The sequence below is a fragment of the Diabrotica virgifera genome, chromosome 1 (genome assembly GCF_917563875.1).
Source record: "Diabrotica virgifera virgifera chromosome 1, PGI_DIABVI_V3a".
NCBI classification, from domain to species: domain Eukaryota; kingdom Metazoa; phylum Arthropoda; class Insecta; order Coleoptera; family Chrysomelidae; genus Diabrotica; species Diabrotica virgifera.
In genome coordinates this window covers 216,107,425-216,128,036 of record NC_065443.1, presented here as the reverse complement: position 1 = coordinate 216,128,036, position 20,612 = coordinate 216,107,425, and the positions used below count along the sequence as shown (strand labels likewise).

Here is a 20,612-nt window from a genome sequence, read left to right as displayed (position 1 = left end):
AGATTTTAGTGCTATATTCTTGTAGGCTTCTGACTTTATATCTCTTCAGATTTATATCCTCCTCTTTTGGAATGTTGATGTTTTTAACATGCCGGTTAAATGGTTAAAGGGGTTGTGTTCAGGAAGGAAATGAAAACTGAGATGGCCTCATATCTAAATTTGAACCTTTATATGTGTAGTATATATGTGGTCCAAATGATATACTTCTATCATTAAATGCACAATTGTTTCACATATCGGCCGCACTATATAACTGATTAAATAAATAAAATATGCGACATAATAAAGATAAGACAAATGTATTACAAGTACAATAGCACATAATGTATTATAATTAATATAAAAAAAATTAGAAAATTTCAATTTTTTTACATTTTGTATATTATTTCACAATGCAAAACTTTTCTCCAGTGTCTCTCATTCGAAAACCATCTACCACAGTAAATTGCTTCAAATAATTCACAATTGAAACATTTTAATTAATTGTGTGCGGTGTGCCAGTAAGGGTGTTATCAAATGTGATTTTTGAGAAAAGCGCTTAGAGCAAAGTTCACACTTGTGAGGTTTTTTCTCAGTGTGTTTTCTTATGAATTTTCAAATTATCTGCCCGAGTAAAGTACTTAAGACAAATTTCACATTTATACGGCCTTTCTCCAGTGTGGATTCTCCTATGGCGTTTCAAATTACTCAATTCAGTAAACTGACAAATGTTATTATAAAAAGTTATTCAGAATTCAAAAACATGTATGAGTATACAATTAGGGGAAAGGAGGGTAAGATGGAAGGATAGGGCAAGATGGAAATTACCTATAAAACCCGAACTGCGCAATAAAGCGCCCGGATCCACACTCACACAGATGCAGGCGAACCTCTTCCATTTACAAACGATGGCTCAATCAGTTCAGGTCAGCTAATGAGTGTACACGCTTCCTTCTTATTTTTGCAGTTAAATATTACGCAATTATTGAATTTTTGTGATCCGATTATTTAAACAAGGTGTATAATATTATTATTATGCATTTATACAAAGTATCTACTAGGTACAGGTTATCTGAATTTATATTTAAATAAGAGAAATAATAAAGCATTTTTAAAATATTGATATTTTTATTGGAAAGGGGCAAATGGGCAAGATGGAAAATTGCAACTTAGGGCAAGTTGGAAGATAATAGTTAGGCAAAAATAACAGCAAGGAAATAGGAACCTGCGAGAATAAAAGAAAAGGTAAAGAAAAAGGGACAAAAACAGAAAAAGTTAAAAATATTGTACAACATTTAGAACAGTCTTCACAAAATTATGTGTTGTGTGTACGTGGTGAACGTTATGTGGCACAACCCACAGAGGACTGGGTACAATGTCCTGTATGTAATGGTTGGGCACATGAATTGTGTACCGACACAGAAGATGGCAGTTTTATGTGTGTAAACTGTAAAATGTAGTGCTTTCCTCTACATTCCATCTTGCCCGAACAAGCTTTCCATCCTGCCCTCAGGGTAAGGGCAAGATGGAATTTTTGACATTATTTTTTAATTACTCATAAAAAAAATTCTACTTATTATTAATAACATTTAATGGCTGACTTTTGTAACTGTATAAGATCTCTTTCAAGAATGATTAAAATGAAAGTTTTGTATTACGTTGTTTTATTTTTTTACACATCATAAAGTTAAGCCTTCCATCTTGCCCTCCCTTCCCCTACATCTTTTTAATTGAAATATTGTGAACTATAAAGGTATTTTACTCTTGAACAAAATTTATATTTTTTGACAAACCTTGTATACAATTAATAAAATTTGATAAATTATGGTTGTATCTTAGTTTCTAGACCATGCAAAACTTTTTATAAAGAATAACTTTTTTTTCGTAAAACTAATAATATCGAGAAAATTAATGTGAGATAATTTGAGAAATTTTCAATTTTTTTTTAATTAGAAGAATGTAGTTGCACAGTAGAACATTATTTTAAGTCCAAATAAATTTTCATAATAACAATTTTCAATCTTGTGAAATATATAAAGATACTTTACTCTTGACAAAAATTCATATTTTTTGACATCTCTCATATACTATTAATAAAACTTTTCACAATGCAAAACTTTTCTCCAGTGTCTCTCATTCGAAAACCATCTACCACAGTAAATTGCTTCAAATAATTCACAATTGAAACATTTTAATTAATTGTGTGCGGTGTGCCAGTAAGGGTGTTATCAAATGTGATTTTTGAGAAAAGCGCTTAGAGCAAAGTTCACACTTGTGAGGTTTTTTCTCAGTGTGTTTTCTTATGAATTTTCAAATTATCTGCCCGAGTAAAGTACTTAAGACAAATTTCACATTTATACGGCCTTTCTCCAGTGTGGATTCTCCTATGGCGTTTCAAATTACTCAATTCAGTAAACTGCTTAAAACAAATTTCACAGTTGAAAGTCTTTTCTTCTGTGTGTACCAGTAAATGGTTTTTTAAATCTTCATTTTGACTAAAATGCTTAAAACAAATTTCACAGTTGAAAGTCTTTTCTTCTGTGTGTACCAGTAAATGGTTTTTTAAATCTTCATTTTGACTAAAATGCTTAAAACAAATTTCACACTTGTAAGTCTCTTCTTATGTGTGTGTTTTTTTATGAATTTTCAAATAATCTGCTTGAGTAAAGTGCTTAAGACAAATTTGACATTTATACTGCTTTTCCCCAGTGTGGATTCTCCTATGGCGTTTCAAATTACCCGATTGAGTAAATTGCGTAAAACAAATTTCACACTTGTAAGGCTTTTCTCCAGTGTGTATTCTTAAATGTCTTCTTAAATATCTGCTTTCAGTAAAGTGCATAAAACAAATTTCACACTTATACCGTTTTCCTCCTTTTTGTCCTGTGTGTGTTCTCTTATGAATTTTCAAATGACTTGCTTGAGCAAAATGCTTAGAGCAAATTTCACATTTATACGGTTTCTCCCCAGTATGTATTCTTAAATGTTTTCTTAAACCACCTGCTTCAGTTAATTGCTTAAAACAAATTTCGCACTTGTAAGTCTCTTTTTCTGTGTGTTTTCTTTTATGAATTTTCAAATAATCTGCTTGAGTAAAGTGCTTAAGACAAATTTGACATTTATACTGCTTTTCCCCAGTGTGGATTCTCCTATGGCGTTTCAAATTACTCGATTCCGTAAATTGTTTAAAACAAATTTCACACTTATATGGTTTTTCTCCTGTGTGTATTCTTAAATGTTTTTTTAAACTCCCTGCTTCAGTAAATTGCTTAAAACAAATTTCACACTTGTAAGGCTTTTCACCAGTGTGTACCATTCGATGGTTTTTTAAATGTTCATCTCGACTAAAATGCTTAAAACAAATTTCACACTTGTAAGTCTTTTCTTCTGTGTGTGTTTTTTTATGAATTTTCAGTGACTTAAGACAAATTTGACATTTATACTGCTTTTCCCCGGTGTGGATTCTCCTATGGCGTTTCAAATTACCCGATTGAGTAAATTGCGTAAAACAAATTTCACACTTGTAAGGCTTTTCTCCAGTGTGTATTCTTAAATGTCTTCTTAAATATCTGCTTTCAGTAAAGTGCATAAAACAAATTTCACACTTATACCGTTTTCCTCCTTTTTGTCCTGTGTGTGTTCTCTTATGAATTTTCAAATGACTTGCTTGAGCAAAATGCTTAGAGCAAATTTCACATTTATACGGTTTCTCCCCAGTATGTATTCTTAAATGTTTTCTTAAACCACCTGCTTCAGTTAATTGCTTAAAACAAATTTCGCACTTGTAAGTCTCTTTTTCTGTGTGTTTTCTTTTATGAATTTTCAAATAATCTGCTTGAGTAAAGTGCTTAAGACAAATTTCACACTTATACAGTTTTTCTCCTGGATGTGTTCTCTCATGAGTTTTCAAATGACTTGCTCGAGTAAATTTCTTAAAACACGTTTCACACTTGTGAGGTTTTTCTCCGGTGTGTGTCATCAAATGTCTTTTCAAGTCATCGCGTCGAGAAAAGCTCTTATAGCAAATTTCACACTTATACGGTTTTTCTCCAGTGTGGATTCTCCTATGGCGTTTCAAATTATCCGATTGAGTAAATTGCTTAAAACAAATTTCACATTCGTAAAAATTTTCTCCAGTTTTAGCTTTCGCACATCTATTTAAAAGGCTTATCTGACGTGTTTGATGACAGGAATGTTCAAGAAGTATTTTCGTAATTTCCATCCTGTTCTTGTTCTGAGGCAAACCTAAAACAAAAACGAAACTATATATTTCTTTTATATAAGAAAAAATTATGTAAAAATCAAAGAACTGAAATAAGCAAACAATAATCCCGGTGGCGAATTTACAAAACCTATACTATTTCAGTCATGGGGGCGACTGAATTCGAGTAGGTTTTGTATGCAGAATATTAGTTACATATCCTATGCTATTTCGGTCCAGAAATTAACTGTATCGGTGTAGGATTTGTAAGCGAAATTTTTTATTATTATTGAGCAAATGTCTATACTGTTTCAGTCATGTAAATAAAACTAATCAAATATTTACTAAGTGGATTGATTATTATGTCATAAAATTTAGATATGTATGTTTTAAAAATTAAAATGAATAATATATATTTGGATAATATTAAAAATTAAAAACAAATGAATAATTACTAATATACGAATATATACAGTGTGTCCCTGTAAGTTGGAGCCATATGGAAAACTTTTATTGATTTTACGAAAAAAAAAGATATTCTTCATAAAAAGTTCTGCATGGTCTAAAACCGAAGATGCAATCATCTGATATCGAGTTTTATCAATAGTATACGAGGGATGTCAAAAAATATGAATTTGTCTCAAGAGTAAAGTACCTTTATATATTTCACAATATTGAAAGTTGTTATTACAAAAATTTGTTTGGACTTAAAAATAATTTTCTAATAAGCAACTACATTCTTCTAATTGAAAAAAAAAATGATAGAATGCACGCCGAATTTATACGACTTTCAGATATATTAAAAAAAGATCAATGTCCCTCGAATACCACAGTGCTGAAAAAATTTGTGACATTGGAAAAAATGAAAACTCCGTCACAAATAGTATCTATGTTTTCTCACACAACTTGATTTGCCAGGAACCGAAAAATTCGAGTGCAACCTACCGCTATACTACCTAAACACTGACTTAACTCTGTTCAATAATTCAGTAGGTATCTAAAGGCGGGTATACATATGCGCTCTGCTCGGTGTGCCAGCCGCTCGCGCGCAGCATATTTGTTAGATTAGTACGTGTTATTAAGTGGCACACAAACGGCTCGCACACGGCGCACCACGATCTAACTTCTGTCGGCTTTTCAACAAATGCTTTGATGGTTCGCAATACCTATTTGGACGGGTTTGCGACTGGTTTGTTGGTTTTGGGGCGCCTGAGTTGAATATTTGTTAGTAATGGAGGGGTCGGAAGGAAATATCAAACTTATTGATGTTTACCGTGGAAAATGAAAATGAGATGATGACATTGAATATATTTAAACATGTTAGCTTGCAACCCCCAACTTGCAACCAACTTGCAACCATCTTGCAACCAACTTGCAACAAATTGGCAACCAACTTGCAACCAACTTGCAACCAATCGGAATGAAACCAAACACTTCTCGATGAGAATAGGAGAAGCTACTCCCGACGTCGGCCGATATCGGATCTGATCTGATTGGAGAAAAACGGATCCAATGTAGGCACCCACATTTAATACTAATTATCTACAATTACTAAATGTTCGTAAGTTTCCTCTGGATCGCGGAAGGTTCGTCAAAATGAACAATTTTAACGAACATTAACCGCGCCACGAACGCGCGGCGCTCACACGGCGCGGAGTTTGCGGCGCGGATATCTATCTCCGCCTTAATATTAGTAAATACCCATGTTAGATATTTTTTAATTCTTATACAATATGTCCCACTAAGTTTAAACCTTATGGAAAACTTTTTTATTGTTAGTTTTACGAAAAAAAGTTGTTCTTTATAAAAAATTTTGCATGGTCGAAAACCTAAGATACAATCATCAGATATCAAATTTCATTAAAAGTATACGAGGTATGTCAAAAAATATGATTTTCTCTCAAGAGTAAAGCACCTTTATATTCCACAATATTGAAAATTGTTATTATCGAAAGTTGTTTGGAATTAAAAATTATGTTCTAATACACAATTATGTTCTTCTAATTGGAAAAAAAATTGAAGATACCTAACAAAAGTTATTCTTTATAAAAAGTTTTGCACGTTCTACAAAATAAGATTCAATAATAATATTTCACATTTTATCAATTTTATACGGGGTATGTCAAAAAATAATATGAATTTCGCTAAAGAGTAAAGTACCTTTATATTGCACAATATTGACAAATGTTATTATAAAAAGTTATTCAGAATTCAAAAACATGTATGAGTATACAATTACATCTTTTTAATTGAAATATTGTGAACTATAAAGGTATTTTACTCTTGAACAAAATTTATATTTTTTGACAAACCTTGTATACAATTAATAAAATTTGATAAATTATGGTTGTATCTTAGTTTCTAGACCATGCAAAACTTTTTATAAACTTTTTTTTCGTAAAACTAATAATATCGAGAAAATTAATGTGAGATAATTTGAGAAATTTTCAATTTTTTTTTAATTAGAAGAATGTAGTTGCACAGTAGAACATTATTTTAAGTCCAAATAAATTTTCATAATAACAATTTTCAATCTTGTGAAATATATAAAGATACTTTACTCTTGACAAAAATTCATATTTTTTGACATCTCTCATATACTATTAATAAAACTTAATATCAGATGAGTGCATCTTCGGTTTTAGACCATGCGGATTTTTTTATGAAGAATATGTATCTTTTTTTGTAAAATCAATAATAAAAAAGTTTTCCATATGGTTCCAACTTACATGGACATACTGTATATATTCGTATATTAGTAATTATTGATTTGTTTTTAATTTTTAATATTATCCAAATATATATTATTCATTTTAATTTTCAAAACAGATCTAAATTTTATGATAGAATAATAAATCCACTTAGTAAATATTTGATTAGTTTTACTTACACGACTGAAACAGTATAGACATTTGCTCAATAATAATCAAAAATTTCGCTTACAAATCCTACACCGATATAGTTAATTTCTGGACCGAAATAGCATAGGATATGTAACTAATATTCTGCATACAAAACCTACTCGAATTCAGTCGCCCCAATGACTGAAATGGTATAGGTTTTGTAAATTCACGTCCCGGTGTGGGGCAGATGCCACTCAAGAAGAATATTTCCACATCGACCGGTCGTGGCCGCTAATTATTGTTAATAAAAGCGGGTTGGGTAGAGGGAGTTTAAGTTGAACCGTAATAGTATGTAATACACGTGTGTGATTGCTCCGTATCAAAGTTCATAAATTGGGCCGTTACGAGTTTAGTCATTCACATTCACACTACATTCACTGAGTCAATTACAGGTAACAATAGATTATAATAAACATTAAATAAATAGGTATAATTATAATTAGATCTTCTTCTTCTTAGGGTGCCTGTCCGTTCCGAACGTTGGCAATCATTCTGGCTATGATGACTTTGTTAGTTGCTATACGGAATAGTTGTGTTGAGGTCTTTCTATACCATGTTCTCAAGTTAGCAAGCCAGGATATTCTTCTTCGTCCTGGGGCCCTTTTTCCTTCAATTTTACCTTGTAAAATGCACTGGAGTAGCTCGTAGCTGCCTTGATTTCTCATTATATGCCCTAAGTACTGCAGCTTACGGCCCTTCACGATGTTGACTAAATCTGCAGTTGTGTTCATCCTTCATCCTATAATTAGATATTTGTATAAAATAGTGTTATATAAATAAAGATAAACAAACAACAGAAAAAGCTGACAGAGATAAGATTCGTGGCCTCCGAAAAGTTGATTTGGGCTGCGAAGCTTTGCGCTTGGTCAGAGATCGATACATTTATAACAATAAATTAAAAATTTAATTTCAAATTTGACATCGGAAATACGCAAGGATATGAAAGAAATTAAAAATGATTTTCATGAATATAAAGAAACACTGAAAATTATCAGAGGAGAAATTATAGAATTAAAGAATGAAATTAACGAACTGAAGATGAAAGTTGAAAATTTAGAAAAAATTAGAAGAAAAAGTCGAAAACGTTGAAGAATACAAGAAGAAAAATAACATAATTATAAGTGGATTTAAAATACGGGAAACTGAAGAAGAACAGCAAGAAGAACTAAAAAAATTTATTGAAAACAACTGACTGGCGTAATAGACTTGGGAAGGTCGAGGCTCTTTCATAGGGCTGTAGCACCATTGATGATGATGATTGATACGGCGTATTGATACACTAAGGTCAAATTACCTCACAGGCATCCAAAATAATACTCCAGGGAATGCCGAAATCACACAGGCTGTTAAACAGACTGTGTCTGTTTATCCGACGAAAAATTAACAAAAAAGAGCAGAACTGCTGCCGCTTATTCCAAAGGGCTCAGCGGCAGAAACAAACCTGCTCTTATTAGTATAAGACGGCAACCTTCCTAAAGACTATTCAGTCAAATCTGTGTCTGAGAATGAAATTGTCCTTTAAAATGACAAAGAACTTACTAAAATGGCATCTGAAGGCACCATCAGTGGCGTAACAAACTCCGTTGGGCCCCCCCGCAGAATTGTAAATGGGCGTAAAAAATTACTAAATGCGACATGTGTAACAAATATCTATATGTATTACAGCCCAGTAAATGACCGTAAAATATGGCGATACCGTGTAATTTTCAGTGTCAACTCAAGACTTTTCGAGTTATTTATGAGTAAAAATGTTTATTGTTCAACAAAAAAAACACGTTTTTAGGCGATTTTTCGCAAATAGTTCAAGGAGAAGGTATTTGATCGAACAGAATATTGTTAGCAAAAATGTATCTAGCTTATAGAAAAATGAAACAGAAATGAAGTCTATCGACCCAGTAAAAGAAACGCTATAGCTCATAAAAAGTTTTTCTTATTCGGCAAATTCCAAATCGAATATTTCAACGTGAAATAACCAAAAAATGAAATACTTTTCGGGGAAACTCATTAGAACTTTTTTAAAGTGTTTAAAAGAAGCTTTATTTTTTACAAAAGTTTCTAGCATCAAAACTAAGCCAGTTACTCTCAAAATACAGTTAATCCCATTTTTTTGGTAAAAAAATTGTGAAAATCTCTCCCTATTTAGCACCTAAAATGAAACTAATCATTATCGCCTTACAAATTACTTAACTTTTATATTTGACCTGTAAGTTTCACCGGTTCAAAGTGCTTATTTTTAAAAGGGTTCCAGTTGAAAGGGCTTGAACGAGTCACTAATCACGAGTATATGCAAATTTTAAACAGCCATATCGTAACCAATTATTGTCTTACAGAAAAACAAAATAAAGCCAAAATATTTATAAAAGCTAAAAGCAAGACCTACATTTCTTTACTGTTTGAGATTTTTCGTATCACTAATACTTACTCTTTAAGTTATTTTGAAAAAAGGGTATTTTTCCAAAATAAAATAACTTTTTTTACCAAATTTTTTCAAAAATAAGAACTTCGAACCTGTCATACTTACAGATCATATAAACAATAAATATTTAAAGTAAATGGTAAAGCGCTAACGATAAATTTTATTTGGGTTGCGAAATAGAGGCAGATTTTCAAATTTTTTTTACCAAAAAAAGGGGCCAACTTTATTTGAGCGTAACTCGTATAGTTTTGGTGCTAGAAACTTTTATAAAAAATAAATATAAAGATTTATTTTGAAACATTTAAAAAAAAGTATTAATGAGTTTTTCCCGAAAAGTGCTTTATTTTTTGGTTATTCCAGGTTGAAATATTCGATTTGGAATTGGACGAATAAGAATAACTTTTCATGAGCTTAACTGTGCTTTTACTGTGTCGATAGACTTCATGAATAAGTACACCATCTTTTTGTCTTATAAGCTACATTTTTGCTAGAAATATTTTTTCGATATCTCATATTTAATTCGATAAATACTTATTTTTAAGTTATTTGCGAAAAACCCGTCTGAAAACGTTGTACATTTTCATTCTCAAATGACTTGAAAAGTATTAAAACGGATAAAGAAACTCTATAGAACAAAAGTTGCTTATAACTAGTCAATTCATGCATTTCCGGACTTATTTTAAACGTAGGTTTTTCTCCCCAAGGAGGGTCCCCCCCGAAGTAAAAGCAACCAATGGCATAAGTCCAACTTTGAAGTGGAGTGTAACTAGAACTGTCATAATTCCACTCCAGAACTGTCATTTACTGAGCTATTGATGTATTCATGCATTGTTTATGACGACTTACATTTTTCATTTTTATTAGTATAGAATAAAATAGAACAAAAATTACTAAATGATTACATTAGTACATAGTATTATTCTATGAGATGAACAATTTTCTTCGTGCACTATGTACTATCAGCGAATATAATATCTACAATTTTATTAATTCGGATGGACAACTTTATTTTCAATACTGCACTGCTTAAAAAACGTATGTATGCAAATAATATAACAACACAATTTTACATATATTAGACGACAAGATGGGGCCCTTGACATATTGCCCCCCCCCCCCCGTAAGCTTTATGCTGGGGGGCCTCTGGATAACTGTATCGAAATACTAAACATAGGTAAGGATTAAAGAGAAAACCCATTTCTAGATTTAGAAATATTGTTCTAAAATTCGGCAAATTGCAATTCTCAAATCTTTCAATAGTCACGTACATAGCATTATAGTATATTGTCGTCACCATAAAAGTTCGTGAGACCGGAAAAGATTAAGTATCTAGATATGAGATGATTCACTTGCCGAATAGGCCTATTTAGAAATTTACGTTTTTAAATTTAAACACACAAAGTAAAATCATATACCTATAACAGATTTTTACATAATATCAGACGACAAGATGGGGCCCCTGATCGATTTGGGCCCCCGCAATCTTCACGCTGCGGGGGTCTCTGTTACGCCCCTGGACACCATTGACAAGAATTGGAACAAAATCCTGGACCCAGAACTAAACGATGGGTGATTCTGGGATCCAAACCAACCGCTGCCGAAAGACGGCGTGTGAGTCTCCGGGTTGATAATGAAATGAGTCAGAAGATGAGCTCACGAGGCTTCAATGGAAGCGTTACTATTTTACCAGCGAGTTAGCATTATCTCGTTAGATATAGGCAAAAACAGGCGGAAACCGTTGAGGAACCAAAGCCTACAACCATTACTTTCACACCGCAGGAGATCGAAAGGGAATCCATGCAGATTGAAAAATATACAAAAGGGCCTGTTGGAGGATCAAAAATGAATAAACTGCAAATTCAACATCGTACAGATCAATTTGCAGCACAAAAAAACAGCATTGAACCAAAAAATAGCTGAGAAGAACAATGACATGGTGCTTAGTCAAAACCGTAGATAAATGAGGGTAATATAAGGGGACTAAATGTTGGGAATACGAACTAATCTTGGGAGTAACAGACACTAAAATAAGAACTTATAAAATTTGTAGGTCTGACCTTAAGAGGATCGGAACGTATTTTCGGCTGCAATGCTAGTCAAATGGGGATTCATTTTTTTCGAATCCTGAGAAAACTAATAAGTATTTTTGAAAAATTTAAACGCAGAATGAAAGATTACGTTATTAGCGAGGGCCGAAAGTCCCTGAGAACTTCTATAATGTTTATTTTAATACGTTACAGGGGTGAAAATCTAAAAGAAAATTTAGTGTGATTTTTAATTTCAAATATATCATTCAAAATAAACTTTTTATTTATTCTAAGGGACTTTCGGCCCTCGGTAATAATTTAGTCTTTCATTCTGCGTTTAAATTTTTCAAAAATATTTATTGATTTTTTCAGGATTCGAAAAAAATGAACACAATGCCGTGGTCATATTTTCCAAATCTTTCTTTGTCTTACAACGCACTCAGTCGAATATAATATTGTTAGCATATATTGTCAGTCAGACACTGACAAATATTTGACATTGCATCGGGAATATGTTGAGTTATTGATTAAATATTATTGATATATAGTGTATTTGATAAATAATTGATTTAAGACGTGAACTAAATAAAAAGTTATTTATTGTGTATTATTTGTGGAAGATCCAAGCAGAGAATACATCAGGATAATATATTCTGTGATCCAAGTATTTTGTTGTTAAAGATGTTCAAAATTGAAAGCGTTCCATAACAATATATTATTAAAAAATCACTTCAACACTTTTCCTTTTTTCTCGATTGAGTATTAGTCTTTATTGTACAAATGAATTATTACAAACACTGAATACATAGTTAGTGAAAACATTATCACATTTATTAACTGAATTAATAATTTGCAATTATAAAAATAACAGTTATCCAAGAACATTCAAAACCCATCTCTTTAAATTAATGATGACATTTTCAAGTAGAATGACATTCTACATAGTAATGTTTACATATCCATACCAGTGTAAATTTTACTACGCGTAATTTGCCGTGTAAAGACAGAAAAAGTAGGGATACACGTAAAATATTTGCGAATTATGTACCCATAGCCTTAACGCGGTACCAGGTATGGATAGCTCCACAGGGAGGACAGCTGCCACAATAAAACTAAATTGCAATTAGTCCAGAAAGCCACTGCGCACCCGCTAGGAAAACTATTCTAATTCGGATTTTTTGTACAATCTTACTCAAAAAGGACCCCTTTTAACAAATTTGCATGTTGCCAGGACCAAAAGTTGGTCAAAAATTTTTTAAACGTTTTTTTTTGTTTTTTTCCTAAAATTATTTTTTTTGCATGGAACAAAATTTTTTTAGGTTTTTTGGATCATTCCAAACAGAAAAGGTCTTTAGTGACTTTTCTCTAAAGTTGATAGTTTTTGACATATAAGCTATTAAAAATTGAAAAATTGCGAAATCGGCCATTTTTAACCCTCAAAAACTATGTGAAAAACTAAAAATTTGAATGTTGCCAAGGTAGGTAGATATTCTTTAAACATCGATTAATGAAATCCCGAAAAGTTTTTTGCAATATAATATTCAAAACTCCTTTGTTTTTTTTTTAAACAGGTTGATTTTTATTTTTAAGTTATGATATTGTGGCATATATGGTATACTAGTGAATGCATCCATCTGGGCGTGATGACGTAATTGATGATTTTTTAAATAAGAATAGGGGTCGTGTGCTAGCTCATTTGAAAAGTTCTTCAATTCTCTATTCAGTAATATAAACACTTACATATTTATTTATACAGGGTGTCCAATAATTTAATTTTTTTGTCAATTTGCCAAATGATTTAATTTAATAATAATTTTTTGGACATCCTCTATAAATAATTACGTACTTGTGGATATTACTGAATAGAGAATTGAAGAACCTTTCAAATGAGCCAGCACACGACCCGTATTCTCATTTAAAAAGATCATCGATTACGTCATCACACCCAGATGGATGACGTCACTAGTATACTATATATGCCACAATATCATAACTTAAAAATAAAAATCGACCTGTTTTGGGATTTTCCCCTAAAGTCACCGGTTTACGAAATAACGAATTTATTCCTTTCATTTGCACCATACTGTACACATGCAACGGTGGAAAATAGTGTCGCCCACGCTTGATTGGCAATTAAAAAACAAAGGGGTTTTTGATATTGTATTGCAAAGAACTCTTCGGGATTTCATCAATCGATGTTTAAAGAATATTTACCTACCTTGACAACATTCAAATTTTCAGTTTTTCACATAGTTTTTGAGGGTTAAAACTGGCCAATTTCGCAATTTTTCAATTTTTAATCGCTTATATCTCAAAAACTATCAACTTCAGAGAAAAGTCACTAAAGACCTTTTCTGTTTGGAATGATCCAAAAAACCTAAAAAAAATTTGTTCCATGCAAAAAAAAATAATTTTAGGAAAAAACAAAAAAAAAACGTTTAAAAAATTTTTACCAACTTTTGGTCCTGGCAACATGCAAATTTGTTAAAAGGGATCCTTTTTGAGTAAGATTGTGCAAAAAATCCGAATTAGAATATTTTTCCTAGCGGATGCGCAGTGGCTTTCTGGACTAAATGGGTTGCAATATACTCAAACCGGAACCAATATCGTTTTGGGATGGAATATCCTTAGGCAAGGCGCCCACTGAGGTGGAATGGCCGTGGCCCGTGGCGTGGTATTGAGTAGAGGTGGCCGACTCGCTATTTTGATACAGCAGTTGCTTTTTCAGCATTATTCAACGTATTCATATTGATATAAGAAAAGCAAAATAATATTTGTTTGTTTTGTTTCAAAAAGCAGTTTTGTTGGCATTTAATGAGAACATATAAATAATATAAATAATTATAATTATTGTTAAAATAATACATCTAAGTACGGATATTTTTTGAACTGACAAAAACAATATAACAAAATACATGGTGGTTGTAACATTTATATGGTCGTACTGTTTATTTAAATTTACTTTTGTTTTCACCCAATTTTGAAAAAAATGTGAAAACTTTGAATTACCCACGTCCGTCTGTCTGTCTGTCCGTCTTTAATCACAACTACTCCGTCAATATACCAGCTAGAATGACAAATGAGGTGTCAAATGAAAGCTTATAATCCAAGGATCGTACTAAAGGTGAGATATTTGACGTATCCTGTCTGTCCGTCCGACCGCGAATATAACTCCTCCGTCATTATACCAGGTAGAATTACAAATGAGGTATCAAATGAAAGCTTATAATCCAAGGATGGTACTAAAGGTGAGGTATTTGACGTAGGCTGTCTGTCCGTCGGTTCGTCCGACCGCGAACATAACTCCTCCGTCATTATACCAGGTAGAATTACAAATGAGGTCTCAAATGAAAGCTTATAATCCAAAGATGGTACTAAAGGTGAGATATTTGACCGAGGCGGTCTGTCCGTCGGTCCGTCCGACCGCAAATATAACTCCTCCGCCATTATACCAGGTAGAATGACAAATGAGATGTCACATGAAAGTTTATAATACAAGGATGGTACTAAAGGTGAGAAATTTGACCTAGGCTGTCTATCCGTCTTTCCGTCCGACTGCGAATATAACTCATCCATCACTATACCAGATAGAATAACAATTGAGGTGTCGAATGAAAGCTTATAATCCAAGGATGGTAATAAATGTGCGAAATTTTACCTAGGACTTTCGGTTTTAGAAATGCGACCAGAAGTACTGTTTTAAAATCACCGGAATAGTACACGTGATATATTATTCGACGTTACTTTGCAAGAAGAGAATAAATATATACTTTCGGTTCCATCACTGTCTGTTCATCTGTCTTTCCCTCCGCGAATACAACTCCTCCATTATTAATACAGATATAATGACAAATGAAGTGCCGAATGAAGGCTTATAACCCAAGGATGGTATTAAAGATGAGACATTTGAAATCGGACTTCCGGTTTTAGAGTTGCAACCGTATGAACTGTTCTAAAGTCACCGAAATAGTATAAGCGATATATCATTCGACGTGCCTTAGCAAAATGAGAAAAAATTTTGGTTTTGATTTTCATATCATTTCCGTTTAAAAAGTTCTAACCAGAATTGCCGCTATAGTCGCAGAAATAGTATATGTAACACAACAATCGAAGCGTATTGAAAAGTTGACTTTTAATCTTTAGTTCCTGTTTTGAAGTCATTTCTGTTTAAATAATGATGACGCAAAGTTTAGTCAAAATGACTCAAAATTAGTAAAATCGTATATCGATCGACGCAAAGCTACACGAAGCGTTCAAATATCGACTTTCAGTTCTACTTTTGATTAGTTTGGGTGAAAACCTAGGACTTACGAAGTCCAATTACTTGTTTTAACTCAGAATAAGCCACAATATTATTAGAAATTGAATTGGAAAGATTTGAATTTGGAGGTAAAATTAAACTTCCACTTCGGAAACTGCTCCAAATGAAATATATAGCAATGCCCTGCACATTCCTAATTAATAACATCAAGTAAAATAGTATTGAAAAGTACGCGAGTAGTGTAGAGCATACAGTTTTCCAAAGTTTGTTTTCTCTTCAGGTGACAGCCACATCTTTGATTTTTTTTTTAAATAGGAAAGTACATAATGTGACACCTCATTTAAAAGCCTTTGAAATACTGATTACAAAAATATATAATACTTTAATCCTTTTTGAGAGCGTAGGCGCAAAATTTCGTTTGAATTATTTTTAAATGCAATCATTTTTTTCGAATCCTGAGAAAACTAATAAGTGTTTTTGAAAAATTTAAACGCAGAATACAAGACTACAGTATTACCGAGGATCCAAAAGTCTCTGAGGAATTCTATAATGTTTATTTTAATAAAAAGTTACAGGGGCGAAAAAAAGAGAAAATTGAGTGTGATATTTAATTTTAAATATATCACTCTAAAGAAACTTTCTGTTTATTCTAAGGGACTTTTGTCCTTCGGTAATAATGTAATATTTCATTCTGTGTTTAAACTTTTCAAAAGTACTTGTTAGTTTTCTCAGGATTCGAAAATATGGTTGCATTTAAAAAGAATTCAACCGAAATTTTCTGCCTAGGCTCTCAAAAAGGATTAAAGTATTATACATTATTGTAATCAGTGTTTTAAAGGCTTCTAAATGAGGTGTCACATAATGTACTCTCCCATTTAAAAAAATCAAAGTTATGGCTGTCACCTGAAGAGGGATCTCGCAATAATTCTTAAAGTCATTTTAAATCAAGTATATCACATAATTTTTGCGGAAGTGGATTATACAACAAAACAAATTCATATTCAATGTAAATAAATAAAAACTTTAGAAATAGAAAACAAGAATTAAGTTATAATCTTAAGTTAAAGTAAATAATATAAACAGTAAATATAATAAAACAAATATACTTATAATAAAGAATAAAAACAAATATGAAGTATCATCACCGCAACTGTCAAATAAATGTTACCAATTTATGCTAAAATGTCACATTCGTTCGATTACAGTTATAGTGTGTTCCGAACAAATGTGCTTCATAAAAACGCTTTATAGTCCATTTAGGTATACAAATGAAATGAAACATATTATTGTGTATTTCTTTAAGTTAACATTAATAGAAATCTTTAAATATTATTTCTACGCGTATATAATAAAATATATCTAGTGGCTGTAATTCCCTTGTACTCGGAAAAATGATTCTAAAAAAGAACACACCTACCGCCAAAATATTTCGTGTTAGTATCATGTGACGTCACGGGCTATGACGCGGATCACGTGCAACGGTAAGTAGATTAGACGAAGTATAAGTAGGTGGGCACTGTATAGAAATTTGTAGAAAAGTAAAATAATTTTACCACCAGTAAATTTGTCGGCGAGTTTGTATTCATAACAGTTGTTATAAAGTATTTATTACCTGAAAAACCCTAATAATATAAAACAGCTATACAGGCCTTTGAGGCATTTGCAATAAAGCATAATACCCGATATAATTTAATTTTTTAGGATATTGTAGGTAAAAATTTATTCGTTTAGTTAAAAAGTATTATAAACAGCGGTATTATTTTATTAAAAGATATTTCAACAAACGGATAAATTTATTAAGGGGGTAGGCGCAAAATCTTGGTCCAATGCTTTTAAATGCATTTTTTTTCGAATTCTGAGAAAACTAATAAGTATTTTGAAAAATTTAAACTCATAACGAAAGATTACATTATTACCGAGGGCCGAAAGTCCCTGAAAACTTTTATAATGTTTATAATTATAATATACAGGCGTGAAAAAAAGAGAAAATTTATTGTGATTTTTAATTTCAAGTATTTAATTCAAACTAAACTTTTTGTATATTTTAAGACACTTTCGGAACTCGGTAATAATGTAGTCTTTCATTCTGCGTTTAAATTTTTCAAAAATATTTATTGGTTTTTTCAGGATTCGAAAAAATGAAAAAAAAAATGAATTTAAATAGCATTGGACCAAGATTTTGCGCCTACCCCCTTAAAAAGTAAATGGAAACGTTTCGGGACCTCTAATTTATATTCCATAAACAGGAATATAAAAATCCAGGAATTAAAAAGTTTCTATATAAATAAATATTTAATATATGTTAAATTGTTGATCGTCTTCTATGATTTTAAAATTTTTAAATACGTCCTCGTATATTGCAACACAAACTCAACGTGGTCACCATTCGAGTACCACTCGAAAATTAAACCTGCTGTCGATTAGTGGCAAGGGGACTGGCGCTACGGCGCGGCACTTCCAAAATACCACCCCTTCAAGTTCAAATCCTTTTTATAAACGTTAAAAATTGAAAATTTTTATTTTTTTTTGCCAGATAGGGTGCACCCAATAATGATGTTTTTTCTTCTTTGGATTTTTAGCATTGAGGTTGGCAAACTAAAGAAATAAAAGTTAATCGGTGCTACTATATAGTACTTAGTCTACCGCGCTGTATTATAATATTACAATGCTGACAAAAAAAATCTTTACAAAGTAAATAAAACGCATAAATCATAAGAATTATTATTCTAATTTCACAAATTATGTATTGATTAATTACAAATAATTGAACTTTCTAAGTCCTAGGTTTTCACCCATGGGGATCGAAAGTAGAACCGGAAGTCGATATTTGAACTCTTCGTGTAACTTTGCGTTGATGGATAAAATATTTCGCTAATTTTTAGTCATTTTTACTAAACTTTCGGTCATAATTGTTTAAACGGAAATAATTTCAAAACCGGAACCAAAGATTTAAACTCGACTTTTCAATACACTTCAATTAATGTCACATGTACCATTTCTGTGAATCTGATATGGTACTTCGGTTAAGAACTTTTTAACGGGAAATGATATGAACCCAAAAAGCATCCGGTTCTTCTTCTTCTTGAAGTATCGTCTCCTATCGGAGGTTGGCTACCATCACAGCAATCTTAACTTTGTTGGCTGCAGCTCTGAACTATTGTATTTGTATAAATCCTCCTACGTCCCACATTTCTCTTTCCCGAGATATTTCCTTGGATTATGAGCCTTAGCGGGGAGTACTTTTCCCGTCTTATTATGTGGCCTAACTTCCGGTTAGAACTTTTTAACCGGAAATGATATAAAAACCAAATTTATACATTTGTTCTCATCTTGCTAAGGCACGTCGAATAATATATCTTATACTATTTCCATTTGCCACCATTTCGGTGACTTTCCAACGGTATTTTCCTATTGCAGCTCTAAAGCCGCAACTCTGAGGTCAAATTTCAAATATATCACATGTACTATTTCTGTGTCTATAATATGGCACTTCCGGTTAGAACTTTTTAACCGGAAATGATTTAAAAACCAAAAGTATACATTTGTTCTCGTCTTGCTAAGGCACGTCGAATAATACATCGCTTATACTACTCCGCCGACTTTAAAACAGTACTTCCGGTTTATTCTAAAACCGGAAGTCCTAGGTCAAATTTCTCACCTTTAGTACCCATAGTAACCATATAAACAATAAATATATAAATATTACAACCAAATATTTTTTCTCATCTTACTAACGCACGTCGAATAATATATCTTATACTATTTCAGTGACTTTCCAACGGTACTTCCTATTGCAACTCTACAACCGCAACTCCGAGGTCAAATTTCAAATATATCACATGTACTATTTTTGTGTCCATAATATGGCACTTCCGGTTAAAACTTTTTAACCGGAAATGATATAAAAACCAAAAGTATACATTTGTTCCCATCTTGCTAAAGCACGTCGAATAATATATCGCTTATACTACTCCGGCTACTTTAAAAAAGCACTTCCGGTTTCATTTCTAAAACCGGAAATTCTAGGTCAGATTTTTCACCTTTAGTACCATCCTTGGATTATAAGCTTTCATTTGACACCTCATTTGTCATTCTACCTGGTATAATGACGGAGGAGTTATACTCTCGGTCGGACGGACCGACGTACAGCAGCCTAGGTCAAATATCTCACCTTTAGTACCATCCTTGGATTATAAGCTTTCATTTGACACCTTATTTGTCATTCTACCTGGTATAATGCCGGAGAAGTTATATTCGCGGACGGACAGACCGACGGACAGACAGCCTAGATCAAATTTATCACCTTAAGTACCATCCTTGGATTATAATCTTTCATTTGACACATTATTTGTCATTCTACCTGGTATAATGACGGTAGAGTTATATTCGAGGTCGGACGGACCGACGTACAGCAGCGTAGGTCAAATATCTCACCTTTAGTACCATCCTTGGATTATAGGCTTTCATTTGACACCTCATTTGTCATTCTACTCATTTGTCATTCTACCTGGTATAATGACATAGAAGTTATATTCGCGGTCGGAAAGACCGACGGACAAACAGCCTAGATCAAATTTATCACCTTTAGTACTGTCCTTGGATTATAAGCTTTCATTTGACACCTCATTTGTCATTCTACCTGGTATGATGACAGAGAAGTTATATTCGCGGTCGGACAGACCGACGGACAAACAGCCTTGATCAAATTTATCACCTTTAGTACTATCCTTGGATTAGAAGCTTTCATTTGACAACTCATTTGTCATTCTACCTGGTATAATGACGGAGGAGTTATATTCGCGGTCGGATGGACCGATAACCAGCC

The 20,612-nt window shown here is 32.4% G+C and overlaps 1 protein-coding gene across 1 annotated transcript in view; it reads right to left on the bottom strand.

Annotated features, from left to right (window-relative positions):
* Positions 1–284: 284 nt before the first annotated feature.
* The window catches only part of LOC114326413 (zinc finger protein 43-like), a 34,710-nt gene continuing 14,382 nt past the window's right edge, over positions 285–20,612 (bottom strand). Inside the window, exon 2 of the mRNA XM_050647183.1 lies at positions 285–4,224. Coding sequence (XP_050503140.1) covers positions 2,600–4,224 — 1,625 coding nt within the window. The 3' untranslated portion in view covers positions 285–2,599. The remainder of the gene's footprint in view (positions 4,225–20,612) is intronic.